At 45.3% G+C, this 15712-nt stretch overlaps 1 protein-coding gene across 4 annotated transcripts in view; it reads left to right on the top strand.

The window, feature by feature from the left end:
* Positions 1-9998, top strand: part of LOC136626390 (alpha-2-macroglobulin-like protein 1) — a 209018-nt gene extending 199020 nt beyond the window's left edge. For 3 of the 4 annotated variants that reach the window (XM_066601393.1, XM_066601391.1, XM_066601392.1), the window contains 7 exons: positions 1318-1533; positions 1640-1749; positions 1991-2081; positions 2872-2940; positions 5585-5687; positions 6161-6202; positions 9865-9998. In XM_066601393.1, the coding sequence (XP_066457490.1) occupies positions 1318-1533; positions 1640-1749; positions 1991-2081; positions 2872-2940; positions 5585-5687; positions 6161-6201 (630 nt within the window). In that variant the 3' untranslated portion in view covers position 6202; positions 9865-9998. Of the gene's footprint in view, positions 1-1317; positions 1534-1639; positions 1750-1990; positions 2082-2871; positions 2941-5584; positions 5688-6160; positions 6203-9864 lie in introns of those variants that run through there. The other variant, XR_010792651.1, reaches the window with a different exon arrangement.
* The last annotated feature ends 5714 nt before the right edge of the window (positions 9999-15712 follow it).

Below are 15712 nucleotides of genomic sequence, written 5' to 3'. Positions count from 1 at the left end.
TTATGAGACTTCGCTAGTGCCCCCAAAGTATGAGACCTCCCTAGTGCCCCCACCAAAGCATGGGACCTCCTTAGTGCTCCCACCATAGTGTAGAGCATTTTTAGGGCTTCTACCAGAGTATTAAGCTTCTCTATTGCTCCCTCACAGTATTAGGTCTCCCTAGTGCCTCCACTACAGTATGAGGCCTCCCTAGTGCTCCTACTACAGTATGAGGCCTTGATAATGCTCCCATCAACTCTCTCGCAGGACTGGACATTGTGGGGGGTAAGGGTGAGGTAATTAGCTGCTGTTTTTCTTGTATGCCAATGTCCCTCGATTGACCGAATCTGGGTCCCTTTTCAGCCATACCAGATGGCTGCCACAATTTTCTAGCTAGCTATTGTACACTGTGCACTGCTCTCTGATTGGCCAACACCAATGTGTAACTGTAAGCTTAAATGGAGCAACCAGTCATGGGGTCCATCAAAAGAGGTCCAGGGGCACATGATGAAAACATTGTTCTTCCTCTTTACAAGTCACTGGTCAGACCACACATGCGATATTGTGGACAGCTTGGGGAACCGGTACTCAAGAAGGACATATCAGAACTTGAGCGGGTACAATGGCGGGCAGTTAAGTATTAAGTAGAATGCGCGGACTACAATACCCAGAGAGGTTATCAAAATTGGGATTATTTTGTTTAGAAAAAAGACGGCTCAGGTGCGACCTAATAACTATGTATAATATATCAGGGGACAATACAAGGATCTCTCCCATGATCTGTTTATACCCAGGACTGTGACTGTAACAAGGGGGCACTCTTTACGGAAAGAAAGGAAGTTTCCACATCAACGAAGAAGAGGGTTCTTTACTGTAAGAGCAGTGGGGACGTGGTGATGGCAAATTCGAAGAGTTCAAGAGAGGTCTGGACCTCTTTCTTGAGCGATACAATATTATATGTCATATTCATTAATAACTTCAGAAGGGTCGGTGATCGGGGATTATTCAGATTGCCAGATTAGAGTCAGAAAGGAATTTTCTTTCCTTAAATGGCAAAAGTTGACTTCTATCATTTTTTGCCTTCCTCTGGATCAACATTGGGGGGTAATAGGCTGAACTGGATGGACATAGGATTTTTATCGGCCTTACATACTATGTTACTGGAGCCCTGTGAGATGATTTATGGTTATTTATGAATCTGACTTTGGTCTCAGAATACCCCTTTAATGTGTTTAGTGCCCTACATCTGTGAGTATCATTAGTGACGTACAGTCCGTGTATTTCACACTCTTTCCCCACACCTCACGTTTGAGCGTTTCGCCCGTCTCTCGTCCTCAGGACACAGTGGTCGCTCTTCAAGCAATGTCAATGTTTGCAAGTCGTACCATGGTGAAAGGTGGAAAAACGACCATAGAAGTGACGAACGAGAAAGGCTTTCACCACCGCTTCCATGTGGATGACGACAACCGCCTGCTCCAGCAGAAGATTCAGCTACCTGAAATCCCCGGAGAGTACACGATAACCGCGACTGGGAGAGGAACCGTAATTGCGCAGGTACGTACTGTGCAGTGACCACCCCTTCATATAATTGGGGAGGGGGAGTCGGATGTTGTCTCTTCTTCTTACCTGTTGGGTCTCTCCTGTTGTTACGTTTGCACAGGTCACTCAGGTACATAACACTCTACCTGCCGCCAAGGAAGATGCCTTTGACATGTCAGCGAAACCTCAGTGCATGAAAGGTGACAAAATGGTGATAGCGGTGGAGTTCAGGTAAGAGACGTCATCTATAAGGAAGACCATATTATAGACCGTCACAGCCCACCCAGTTATATCAGCTCTTACAGTCACATCCAGAGCTGCAATCATAATTTTGCAGTTACTTGCTATCATATACTCCAATCACACCGAGAGCTGCAGACACAATCCTTTCCTTACATTCATGCCTTTAGTCAGTGCGGCCTTCAGATATTGTTGTATATAAGTCTGTTCCTGTTCTCATCTGATTCCGCAGCTATAAAGGAGGACGTCCGTGTACTAACATGGCTCTTCTGGAAGCCAAATTCTTGTCTGGCTATGGGCTGGCGGAGAAGTCGACAAGTGATGTAAGTTCAAGGTGTCGGGTAGCAGAACGGGAAGTGGTTGGTTTCCTGCAGTGCTTCTGTCATAATCCATTGTATCTGTGGTCTACAGACGCATACAATTGATTTCAAAGAATGAAGACCGGATTGATCCCACCCCTCAGTGGCCCCCAGGTTCACTGGGCCCCAGCATCTGCCCGCATTTGCTAGGTGCTAACAATGGCCCAGTGTGAAGAGTTAAACTTTGGTTCTTCCTCCAAATCTGTCCACATTCATCCAGAAGCCGGAGGATTGGGTTGTGTCTGATATCTCCTGAGCTGCAGCCTTGGTCTCCGGTTCCCTGCTCAACCTATAAACTGATGTGATAATATATATTTTAGGTTCCGCTCCTCAGTCATTATGACTGTCATCCCAGTGCTACAACCCCTGAATCCCAGCCAGAGATGATCACCGCAGGGGTTATAGTCACCGCCTCCTCCCACTATTCCCAGCTGTGCAGGTCCTCATCATTTGTAGTTTGGATCATCCAGGGCTACCTTATTCATGAATAGAATGCTGGAGCCATTATAACTTGTGTAGTTGGTCTTGGCTTACACAGGGTGAGGGAGACTCCATTGGTAACCAAAGCAGGGGTATTAGAATGTACCCTCTCTGCTCTGCCTACCCCACCCCTACACATATATACAGTGCCCACGTATGCCACTCTTTATAATGTCCACTCATTGGAGAGGCTTTAATGAACAACCATGGAGACTTCAGTATCTGCAGCTCTCGTTCTTCAATCTCAGATGTAATATTTGGTCATTTGTTGCAGCTGAAGAAACTTCCGATGGTGAACAGAGTGGAGAAGGGTGAAGACTGTGTGTCCATCTACATAGAAAAGGTGAGACGTTGTCCTGATGCTGGAGCAGCAGAACCGGAGGTTACTTTTAAAGAAAAACTCCACCTTGTCACTTTAACCCCTTAAGGACCAGGTACTTTAGGGATTTTACCCATTTGGTGGTTTTACTGCCCCCTTTTTTCCTTTTAGCTATCAAAATTATTTTACTGCGTTTTTTTTCCCCGTGACATATGGGGTGATTTTTTAAAAATATCTTTTTCACTGACTTTTTTCGTTTTATTTTTATTGGGGTTAAAAATTATTTTTAGCATTTCTTTTTTTTAAAATTTAGTATATGTATGCTAAAATAAAGTATGGGAACGGGTTCCTCTATTTGTTCCGGATGTTTTGATATATAATATGTATGGTTTTGGATTACAGTGCGCTTATAGCGTCGGTTTTGGGTTATTTTCTTATGTATATATTGTTTTATTCTGTAATTTTGTTTTTATGTAATTATGTTTTTTACTATCTATGTCCCCCATGACATCATATAAGACCTCTGGGGGACATTCACATGTTTTTTTTTTGTATTTGACACTTTCCCACTGTAGCTGGGGCATCCATAGGAGCCCCAGTTACAGGGAAAAACATCAGTCACTGGCAGAGCTGGTCGGGGTCTAGTACGACCCTGCAGCTCTACTTTAGCAGGGAATCCCGGCGATCACGTGACCCCATTGGCTCCTGTAGTGAAAGCTACACTTCCACTTTTCAGTACACAGTGCTCATTGAGCGCTGTGTACTCTGGGAAAGAAAAGGCAGAAAGGGTTGAAAACCCCTCCTGCCTTCTCCTCTGGGTTATCAGCTGTATCTAACAGCTAACAACCCGTCCTACCTCTGATTGATTGCAGAGCAAGAGACTTAAATCCCCACCATAATTTTACATACGGCTGGGCTTTAAACCCAGGACCAGGCACCATATATTTACTGTGCCTGCTCCCAAATGCGTTAAATGGTCATTAACTTGTAAATAAACCTGTGCTTATATAATAGCCAATGTGATAATAGACAAAACTGCAAATCCCTTTACTTGCCTAAAATTACATTTTTTGTGTTGAAAAATCTCTCTAGGGTGGTTCCCTATAACTTGATGTCTACTGCCTGCTGCCTTGTGTAGTCTGTCTCTAACAGCAGGCAACCAAGACAGATTACCAGAAGCAGGCCCTCCGCCTGTCATTGATTACTGTTGTCTCATGCTACTAGATCTTCTCTGTGTGATGTGTGTGTGTGGAGAGATAGATAGGGGAGCAGGATCTTCTCTTCTCTCTGTGTACTGTGTATGGGAGAGATAGGGAAGCAGGATCTCCTCTGTGTGATGTGTGTGTGGAGAGATATAAATAGGGGTGCAGAATCTCCTCTTCTGTGTGTGCCGTGTATAGGAGAGATAGAGATAGGGGTGCAGAATCTCCTCTTCTGTGTGTGCCGTCTATGGGCGAAAAAGACAAAGGGGAGCAGGATATCCAATTGTCTGGGTGCTGAGTATGGGAGCAGGATCTCCTCTCCTGTGTGTGCAGTGTATGGGAGAGATAGAAAAAGGGGAGCAGGATCTCTTCTTCTCTGTGAAGTGTATGGGAGAGATTGAGATAAGAGAAAAGAATCTACTTTTCTCTGTGTGTGCTGTGTATGGGAGAGATGGAAATAGTGAAGCGGCATCTCATCTTCTGTTTGTGTGCAGTGTATGGGAGAGATGGAAATAGTGGAGCGGCATCTCATCTTCTGTTTGTGTGCAGTGTATGGGAGAGATAGAAAAAGGGGAGCAGGATCTCTTCTTCTGTTTGCAGTGTTTAGGAGAGATAGAGTAAGGGCAGCATGAGAGTGATAGAGATAGGGAAGCAGGATCTCCTCTACTTTGGGTACTGCTTTTGGTAGAAATAAAGATAAGGGAGCAGGATCTCCACTTCTCTAAGTACTGTGTATAGGAGAGATAGGGAGCAGGATCTCCTCTGTACGCTGTGTATGGGAGAGATTGAGATACGGGAGAAGAATCTACTCTTCTCTGTGTGTGCCGTGTATGGCAGAGATAAGGATAGTGGAGCAAGATCTCCTCTTCTCTGTGTACGGTGTATGGGAGAAATAGAGATAGGGGAGCAGGATCTCCTTTTCTCTATGTGTGACATACAGAACACTGTACGAGGAGGACAAATCTGCGTAGACAGTAAAAAAAAAAAACCTCTGCGCTCCCCATTTTTTAGTACAATGACATAAAAAAGTTGCCGGGATGTGAACAGAGGGAAAGGTACAGGTGCAACGTGTTTCTGCATTCCAATGGTGCCTTTTTCAAGCTTTTAGTCGGGAGCGCTGGAGTATTTTTTTACTGCCTAGGCAGTTCACTTTTGTATTTTCGGATTATTACCCCTCCACTTATCTGTGTTGGGGTTTTCTTCTGCTGCTGCCTGAATCTTTGGCTCTCCAGGGGACCAGGAGTGACTTCTGTTATGCTGTAAGTGCACCTGGACTACAGAGGAAAAAACAGCAATCAACGCTAAAGGATATAAAATATAAGTTAAATGTAGGGAAATATCACGTATCGTATCGCCGTAGCAACTAGGACAATAAACAGAACAACATGAGGCAGATATGTCCAAGTCTTCTGATACAATAATGTATAGTCATGTAAATCCTCAGCATCTCTCTCCTGTTTTCTCAGGTCACCAATCAGACACAGACCCTGGAGATTCATGCAGAACGGAAGGTTCCAGTGAGCGACCTGAAACCAGCCATCATTAGAATCTATGATTACTACATGAAAGGTAACATAGACCCGCAGAGGCATTCATACCCTAGAGAGACCCCTAGCTGGCATCTATGGGGCATCACTCTAGAGCTGGTTGACCCCACAATATACAAACTATGTTAGCCATGAAGGACCTGGTGTTTGTCCACCCCAATTCCATCTAGGGGAAGAGCCAAGTGGACGATCATGCTGCCCTTATTTGCTAACACTGCTGTACCCACTCTGTGGTGTCTATGAACATCAGCCACCATTGGGAACTACCTTTTTACCTGCAAGATTAACAGGAGTGGTCAGAGTTCTGGTCTATATATGTATATCACAATGATGATAGTGTGAAGGTAGCCTGACTTTACCATGAGATGCACTATTGGGCACTGCCCACGAGGAGTCCATAGTCATGTCAGTCCTGTCCATTAGACATGCCTGGTGCCTTCTGCGGCTTTGCTGGTCCCAGTGTTCTAACTTGTGTTTTCTTTTGTTTTATTGCAGAAGAGGAGAAGACGATCAGCTACTTGGGGACCTGTGAATGAGGTGAGAGTGGGATCCATGGTCCTCCATTCTCCAAATCTGTTCTTTCTGCTCTTCATCTTCACTGTCCTCCATTCTTGGCACATTTCCTTCTATCTCCCCATGACACGGGCATGGCAGAAGTCCTGGAATAAATGTATGTAAATTGATGAAGTGGAATTACCTCATTGGATAGCTTGGGAACGCCCACACCTGTGTAAGTTGTGAGGTGTTATCTTGTGAGTGGAGTTGAACACTGGCCAGTGTTCTCATAGCAAGGCAATGTGAATTATTCGAGTTCCAACAAGGCATGGTAGTAGGGGCCAGAGAGATGGGACTTTCAATTTCTGAAGTTATGCGGGCATTTAACATTCCTTGACCCGCAGTGTCACTTGTGTATCAGGAATATGTCATTGAAGGCATTACTACCCACAATGGCCACCCACGGGTGCTTAGTGATCATGACTGGCAGCATCTTGCTAGAATTGTACTTTCGAGCAGACAAGCAACTCCAGCAGAAATCAAATTCACATTCAATGCAGAAGACCCCACACGTATATCCCACAGGTCAGTGCAGCATTCTTTACCTTCCATGGGATATAGGAGCAGAAGACCACCAGAGTGTTTCTGTTATCACCATGACATCAATTACAGGGCCTCAGTTGAGCTAGTGAAGTTACTAATTGGACCCTAGAGGACTTCCGACATGGTGTGGCGTGGTCCAATGAGTAATGGTACCAATCGTTTCAAGCTGATGGAAGGGTTTGTGTAGTGGCAGAGGTGGCAACCAGGAAGTATAACTATAGGGGGTGCTGTTCTCCACTGTGATTGACCTTTAGTTCTTTCACATCACCTCTGTGATATCAACAATGGCCATTCAGATATACAAGTTTAATTATCCTTCAGTCTGAATACACTTCCATGCTTTTCTCCATTTTGGACACATGATACTCTATATTTAGTAACCTGAAATGCATCCTTTTAAATCCTATGCTCACTGTTCTTCAGATTCTAACCAGAGTCTTCCCAATTTCCATTCTCACATCTCACCCATCTCAACATCTTCCATTCTGAACTTCTTTCCCCTCCATTTGTCATGTTACCTCTACAAAACCAAAAAGTATACTTTTTTATATGGGAGCCTATGGAGACAGATTAGTTTTTTGTTTTTTTTATTCTATGCAAGACCTCTTGGGAGATGTAAGTTAAAGACATTGTCCAGGGAGGAGGACCCCTCTTCCTCTTAGAGGTGTCGGAACCTCCACTTCCAGCCCAGTTCTTACACATGGTCATGTAGTACCTTACATTGCCTGTGATGTCATCACAAGGGGTTGGTTTGACTCATTTGAATAATTAAGCCAACCTCCTTCTTTATCTCTGCATTAGCAGAGACAAAAGGTAACAGCTGAACAGCCAGCCTCTGTGTTGACATTACAAACAACAAAAGGCCATATCACATGACCTGCTCTTGCAACAAAGGCAGGATTGGAGTTTCCAACACCACTGGACCAGGTGAGTATTTTCCCTTCCTGGAAACTCCTCTAAGGAAGGACATATGTGTATAGACAGTTATTTAAGTAAATGGTATGTAATCTCACATTTTCCCAGCTTTGAGAACACAAAAATGATCCACACAGAGCTTAGAATAGTTAAAGCAAATTAATTTTATTACAAAACAGGACAATAATTAAAAACATTTATTTATGATGAGCAAATGAATTTTCCACTGAGACAAATTGATTCACTCCTTGTTTCCAAAATGAGCAATACAAAAATTATTCCTAAATCTACTTTTTTTTTATTTTTAAAAACTTACCAAAGTTGTTTATAGCTTGTAATAGACCCACCTTGGGGTTTGAGCATCACCCAATTACACACTCTTATCGCATAGTCTCATTACAGTTGAAGTGATAAGGTTAAATCAATGTTGACTTATTTCCCTAAGTCCCCAGAAATGAATGTCTACTGAGGAATCTAAGTCCTCAGGGATAAATGTCTCTTAGTTCCCTAAGTCCCCAGCAGTGAATGTCTCCTCAGTTTCCTATGCCTCAGGGGTGAATGTCTGCTTAGGTATCTAAGTCATCAGGAATGTATGTCTACTTAGTTCTCTTTGTCCTTGGGAGTGAATGTCCCCTCTCTTTACTATGTCCCCAGGTATGAATGTCGACGCAGTTCCCTAAATCCCACGAGATGAATATCTACTTAAGGATCTAAATCCTCAGTTCCCTAATTCTCAAGGTGAATGTCTTCTCAGTTCCCATTAACCCTGGGGCTAGATATCTCATCAGTTACCTTAGTCCCCAGCTTTGAATGTCTGCTTAAAGGGGTTGTCTCGCAGCAGCAAGTGGGGTTATACACTTCTGTATGGCCATATTAATGCACTTTGTAATATACATCGTGCATTAAATATGAGCCATACAGAAGTTATTCACTTACCTGCTCCGTTGCTAGCGTCCCCGTTGCCATGGTTCCGTCTAACTTCGGTGTCTTCTTGCTTTTTTAGACGCGCTTGCGCAGATGCATCTTCTCCCTTCGGCTGGTCTTGGAAGCATCGGCGTTTTGGCTCCGCCCCCTTTTCGCGTCATCGCGTAGCTCCGCCCCCGTCATGTGCCGATTCCAGCCAATCAGGAGGCTGGAACCGGCACACGTCATGGGGCGGAGCTACGCGATGATGCGTACAAGGGGGCGGAGCCAAAACGCCGATGCTCCCAAGACCAGCCGAAGGGAGAAGATGCATCTGCGCAAGCGCGTCTAAAAAAGCAAGAAGACACCGAAGTTAGACAGAACCATGGCAACGGGGACGCTAGCAACGGAGCAGGTAAGTGAATAACTTCTGTATGGCTCATATTTAATGCACGATGTACATTACAAAGTGCATTAATATGGCCATACAGAAGTGTATAACCCCACTTGCTTTCGCGAGACAACCCCTTTAAGGATCTAAGTCCTCAAGGATGAATGTCCACACAGTTCCCTATGTCCCTGTGGGGGAAGGTCTTCTCAGTTCCCCAAGTTCCCAGGAATGAATATCTATGTAGTTCTCTAAATCCTCAGGAATTTATTCAGTTGTTAAGCTTATTTAATTTATAAAGTTAATGAATGTCAACTTAGTTTCCTAAGTCACCAGAGATGAATGTTTACGTAGGGATCTAGGTCCTCAGGGATGAATGTTTGCTCAATTCCTTAAATCTCCAGTGGTGAATGTGTCCTTGGCTCCCTAAGTCCCCATGGATGAATATCTCCAGTGGTAAATGCCTCTTCAGTTCCCTAGGTCCGCAGGGATGAATGTCTTCTTAATTCTCTTAGTCACTAGGGCTGACTGTCTATTTAGTTCCCAGAGATGGTGGATGTATTCCTACTCAGTTCCCTAAGTCCTTGGGGATCTGTGTCTAATTAGTTCCCTAGGTCTGGGGGGTTGAATGTCTCTTCAGTTCTCTAAATCCCCAGGGATGCATGCAATTGTTGCTTCACAGAAATTAAGACTTTAAAAAGTTTATAGGACTCTACAATCCCTTTTTGTTAGAAAGGTGCCTCAAAAGCAGACAAATTGCAGGGTGTCCTGCTGCTGGATCTCCAGTGATCTATAATGTGTGGGGGAATCTGGCTCTAGTCCCTGCAGCACTCTCGGAGGGCACTCATCACCTTGTCTGTACTACAGCTTCTAATTTAATCTTTTTTATTCCCAGAGACATTCCCTGCGGGGAGATTCTAGGATCAGAGTCATCCCTGAAGAGCTTTCACACCCTTTTTCACAGAGTGTTGTCCTCATGTACCTGCTGCATATTTACTGTTCATGAATAAACCTTCTGTGCTTCATCCACCCTTGTGTCTTATTAATGGGACAGCAAGTAACACGCATTTTGTAGACCTTGAAGATTATGTCCAGAATTAAATAAAAAAACCATGACAGATTTCTTCCATTAACAGCGCCACTCCTGTCCTTGAGTCGGGTCTGTGATTGTGCTCCAGCTCCACTGAAGTAAATGAGGCTGAGCTGCAATATCGCACACGACCTTGGCACTGAAATGACGATGTCTTTGAAAGAAAACTGCCATATTTTAGTAACAACAGGACAGAGAATCACAGCTACTATGCGCCAAAACATTGATAAATATGGTGACAGTTTTTAGGATCCCACATGAACGTTACCATGAATAGGGAAGGCCGGGTGAAACAACCATTGATTTACCATTGATACCTCTAACTATAGATATATCTTCTACACAGGAAGATGATCAAGGACCTACCTGAGCGGGGTCGTCCTAATAAAGGGCGGCCCAGCGGGCTTCAGATCTGGGCCCTTAATGCCCCTAGAAGCCCAGGCACCCAAGCTAGAATGCATAAACATGCCACCACCGACAGAAACAACTGAACAGGATAAGCCATCATCACACCTTACAGCAGCCAACACACAATCACTAGTAGCAGATGTTAATGATATAAATGCCAGGCATTTGTTGACGTATTGGCCAACATATGGAAGCTAGCAGGTCACATCACGCCTCCTTGAAATATCGCTAGTCTCTACACTAAACAGGAGTCCAGCGATATAACCAAACTAAACCACAAACCTCTCTTGCAGACACCACACATAGAACCTTTTCACACCACACAGAGATAAAAATGGGATCAGAGAAAGCTGACCACAGCCACACCTGGGAAGACTGCTGACCATACCCACACCTGGGAAGACTGCTGACCATACCCACACCTGGGAAGACTGCTGACCATACCCACACCTGGGAAGACTGCTTTTATGTGTTCTGACTTAAAGTGATTGGCTGAATGGAGCCACATACATGCCCAGTCAGCACAATCCCCTACACCTGAGCATGCAAGCTCCAGAGCACCTGCAGAACCACAAGTCTCAGGAGACAGATGTGACAGATCCTTATTGTGCCACAGGGATCTGCAAACACCCCAAAGGTGTGGCATCCAGAAAAGGGACATGGGTTAATTGCTCCTTTTCCTGTCAAAATGCACTCATTTTGGTGCAAAATCTATCGAAAAATTAAACCAACTAATAGTTTGTATAAACTAAGACTAGACTGTCTAAACATGCAAAAGATTTATCATCAAGCATGAGCTATTCAATAAACTGGCATATTTTACAATTGTCTGCGTAATGCTTGATTTAGACATAAAGATATACTGAGGATAAGCTTACAGCAGGCGAGTTTTACCTTACATTATGTTAATGATGTTTATCACCTGAGACAAAAAGACACCAAGGGACAAGAAAAACGAAATGACTATTAACACAATGAAGCCAGTATAGAGATGAGTCATCAGAACATGACCATTCTTTATACTTCAAAGGAAAACCAGTTTAAACCAAATGAATGATGTAACGGGCCGTTTACAAGGGACAAGTATCACTCAAAATTAGTTCAAACAAATAAACCTGAACGATAATCGTGCAGTATAAATGCAGAAAAAGTGCTCAGTGTTCAGTCTTTTCACTGTAGCAGAAGAATCAATTGTAAATGTCTAACAAAGGAAATTTTCACTGTGATGATTTTCTTTCTGTTATTAAAATATAACTTTTATTAAGGGCAATACTAAAACCAAAAATTGTTTGGACTAGAACTAACAGACATAAATTGTACCATAACACACCTGGGTGTGCAATAAGAAATCGGCTATTAGAGAATGATCCCCGTATAGCCTACAGACATGCAGTGGTTCCTAATGTCTGGCATGCAAGTCTGCAAAAAAAGAAGCAGAAAAGAAAGAGAACCTTTCAAGGGCTGAACAGGGAAGGGAAACCAGTCACCATGCAGATAGTAGTGACTGGTAGAGCGGCAGTGCGCTCATTCTAACTGAGAATGGTCTAGTGGTTCAATGCGTTTCCACTGTAGTAGCACAGTTTCATCAGGAACCAAAGTAACAAAATAAAATAGATAAGTTCTAAAGAGAAGAGCTTTTATCCAGTTATGCTTGATCAATAGAGTTGAATAGGTAACTAGGTTTGGTTCAGGAACCATTAGATGCAAAATGCTTTAGTCTAGTCCCTTTCTATCCCACATCCTCCCAGTACCAAAAATAAAAAAATTCAGCGCATCACCAGCCTTGAAGGTAGGCTGGAGATGAATGACCAGGATGTTGCCAAGTCAGTTCTTAAATGCCCTGGATGGTCTCCACCTCCCGGGGGTGTATCTCATCCTAGGCCAATCAGATGGTGCACCAAAACTAGCCCATCCCTAACTGGGATGTGGCTAGTGGATCACAAAGACCAGGTATTCCCATCCATTGGTGTGTGATCACAAAGTGAAAAATAAATGATACCAACCTTTCATCGCTGCCAACTTAAAGGGATTCCTGTCACCCAACACGCATCTGATCGTTCCGATGTATGTCCAGGACTAATAGATGTGTCGTAGTAAAAAACACACACAGCTGGACTCAACCGAGAGTTGTGGCGTTGCTGGGTAATGTGCTGACGTCATAACGCTTCATATGCGCGACGCGTCATATGGGGGGGTGTCCCAACTAGAGATGAGCGAGCATGCTTGTCCGAGCTTGATGCTCGTTCGAACATTAGCATACTCGAAAGTACTTGTTACTCGAGGGAGCACCACGTGCTGTTCGAGAAAATTTCACCTTCTCCTCCCCACATGTTTAGCGGCCTTTTTAGCCAATGAACATGCAGGGAAGGCTTTGGCACCTCCTGCTATGACGTGCCAACCCTGTGCACGTCTGTAGCAGCGATTGGCTGGCCGGATCAGGTGACCTAGGTCCATAAAAACTCAGGTCACCTGATGCTCGCCTCACACGGAGGCTGGATTAGCTGAGGGACAGAGCTGCTGTGAATGAGGTAGAGCATTAGTGTAGGTTAGAAGGAGCGTTTAGGCAGGGATCCATCTTCAAAGAACCCAACACTCCACTTTTGTGCATCATCAGTTTGGCTGCCTGGAACCAGTAGTGCGCACGAAGCATTCACAAGCATCCTGGCTGTATACTGCATACTGTTAACGATTCTATCCTGTATGCTGCTACTGGTGTACACAGACTATATAGGAACTAACAAAACTCCACATTTTTCATTCTTTTATTTGTTTTTGGCTGAAAGCATTTGCATAATAGGCCAAAGTGTGCGTCCTGTTGATCCACACTGTATAAAAAGACTGTACTCATGTTACACTATTTTTTATTTAAAGCGTATATAAAATGCCCTTAGTGTGTGTCCTGCCAATCCGCACTATATAACAAGACTGTACTCATTTTACACTGTCTATTTTTTGCTTAAAGCATACACAAAATACCTCGCAGTTTGCATAGCATTTTGACGCAGTGCATTGTACAGCATGATCAACACTGGGGTAAGGGTCGAGGATGTGGACGTGGGCGTCCGAATGAGGGTGTGGGCAGAGGCCAAGGTCCTGGGCGCGGTGAAACAGTGCCTGCTGCTGAGGGAAAAGTAGAACACCGTGTATCTATGCTCCCTAGCTTCACCTCACAGTTTGCAGCTCCGCGTGGTACATCATTATTAAAACCACAACAGTGCGATCAGGTGATGACGTGGATTGCGGATTAGGCGTCCAGTAATTTATCCACCATCCAGTCTTCCACGCAGTCCACTCACGCTAGCCAAGGAACTAGACCTGTGAATCCTCACGCTGATACTCCTTCCTCCCAGCCTGGTCACTCCAGGAAAAGGAGAGATTCAGAACAGGCATACTCACAGAAACTGTTGTCAGGTCCCTTCCCTGAGTGGCAAACAACGGTTCATGAGCCACCTGAGAAGTTTGTCGTGACCAATGCCCGAAATTTGGACATTTCACAGTCTCAGGGTGATGAGGGTGGGGACTTTCAAGTAGTGTCTCAAGAGGTATTTGTTGATGACGATGATGAGACACACTTGTCTGTCAGTAAGGTTGTTGTTAGGGCAGTAAGTCTGAGGGAGGAGCAGACTGAGGATTCAGAGGAAGAGCTGGTGGATGATGAGGTGACTGACCTGACCTGGGTTGGTAAGCCTACTGAAGACAGGGCTTCAGAGGGGGAGGCAATTGCAGCAACAGGACAGGTTGGAAGAGGCAGTGAGGTGGCCAGAGGGAGAAGCAGGGCCAGAGCAAGTAATTCCCCGACTGTTCCCCACAGCAGATTCTCGTGGCAAGCTCCCGTGCAGAGGGCTAAGTGTTTGAAGGTCTGGAGGTTTTTTAATGAGAGCGCGGACGACCGACAAACAGTGGTGTGCAACCTGTGCCGCAACAAGATCAGCAGGGGAGCCACCACTACTAGCCTGACCACCAGTAGCATGCGCAGGCATATGATAGCTAAGCTCCCGACGAGGTGGAATGAAGGCCATTCATCTCCTGCGGGTCACACCACAGCCTCTTCTCCTGTGTCACTGAGATGCAATCCCCCTCCCAGGACGCAGGCACGAGCGTCTCCCACCCTGCATCCACCCCTTCACCTGCACAGTCCTCCACTGCCTCCACCAATGTGTCCCAGCGCAGCATTCAGCAGTCCATAACACAAACATTAGAGTGCAAATATGCAGCCACCCACCCGCATGCACAATCGCTGAACATGCATATCTCCAAACTGCTGAGCCTGGGAATGCTGCCATATAGGGTGGTAGAAACTGAGGCTTTCCAAAACCTCATGGTGGAAGCCAACCCTCACTACTCGGTCCCCAGTCGCCACTATTTTTCCTGCTGTGCCGTCCCCGCCCTACACCAGCACATGTCACGGAATATCAATCGTGCCCTCACCAACACGGTTACTGGGAAGGTCCACTTAACCACCGACACGTGGACAAGTGCTGGAGGGCAGGGACACTACATCTCACTGACGGCACAATGGGTTAACCTGGTGGAGGCTTAGACTGAGTCTGACCCTGGGTCTGCTCACGTGCTACACACACCAAGGATTGAGGGTCCTACCTCAGTCATGGTTTCTCCTGCTTATTATGCCACCTCTTCCAACCTCCCCCTCCTCCTCCTCCTCCTCCACCTCTCAATTACCATCTGTGAGCACGTCGCCTTCAGTCGGTAGCTCAAAGCACTACAGCACTGCGGTGGGGAAGAGTCAACTGGTCGTTCTGAAACTCCTGAGCTTAGGTGACAAGAGGCAGACTGCCCAAGAGCTTTTACATCGTTTGACGGAGAAGACAGATCTGTGGCTTTCGCTGCTGAACCTCCAACCAGCCATGGTCGTGTGTGACAATGGGCGTAACCTGGTGGCGGCTCTGCAGCTTGGCAGACTAACACACGTGCCATGCCTGGCCCACATGTTCAAGCTGGTGGTTCAGTGCTTTTTTAAAAACTACCCCAATTTGTCTGAGCTGCTCAGAAAGATGCGTCACGTGTGCGCACATTTGAGAAAGTCCATCACAAATGCTGCCACGCTCAGGACACTACAACATCACTTCCAGCTGCCAGTTCACTGACTGTTCTGCGACTTGCCCACGTGCTGGAATTCAACTTTGCACATGTTGGCCAGGGTTTATGAGCAGCGCAGAGCCATTGTTGAATACCAGCTGCAACATGCCCGTCGGAGTGCTAGTCAGAATCCGCACTTCTTCACATA

This window comes from Eleutherodactylus coqui, chromosome 4 (assembly GCF_035609145.1).
Source record: "Eleutherodactylus coqui strain aEleCoq1 chromosome 4, aEleCoq1.hap1, whole genome shotgun sequence".
Lineage (NCBI taxonomy): Eukaryota > Metazoa > Chordata > Amphibia > Anura > Eleutherodactylidae > Eleutherodactylus > Eleutherodactylus coqui.
Note: the sequence above shows the minus strand (reverse complement) of the source record. Positions and strands in the feature narration are given on the sequence as shown.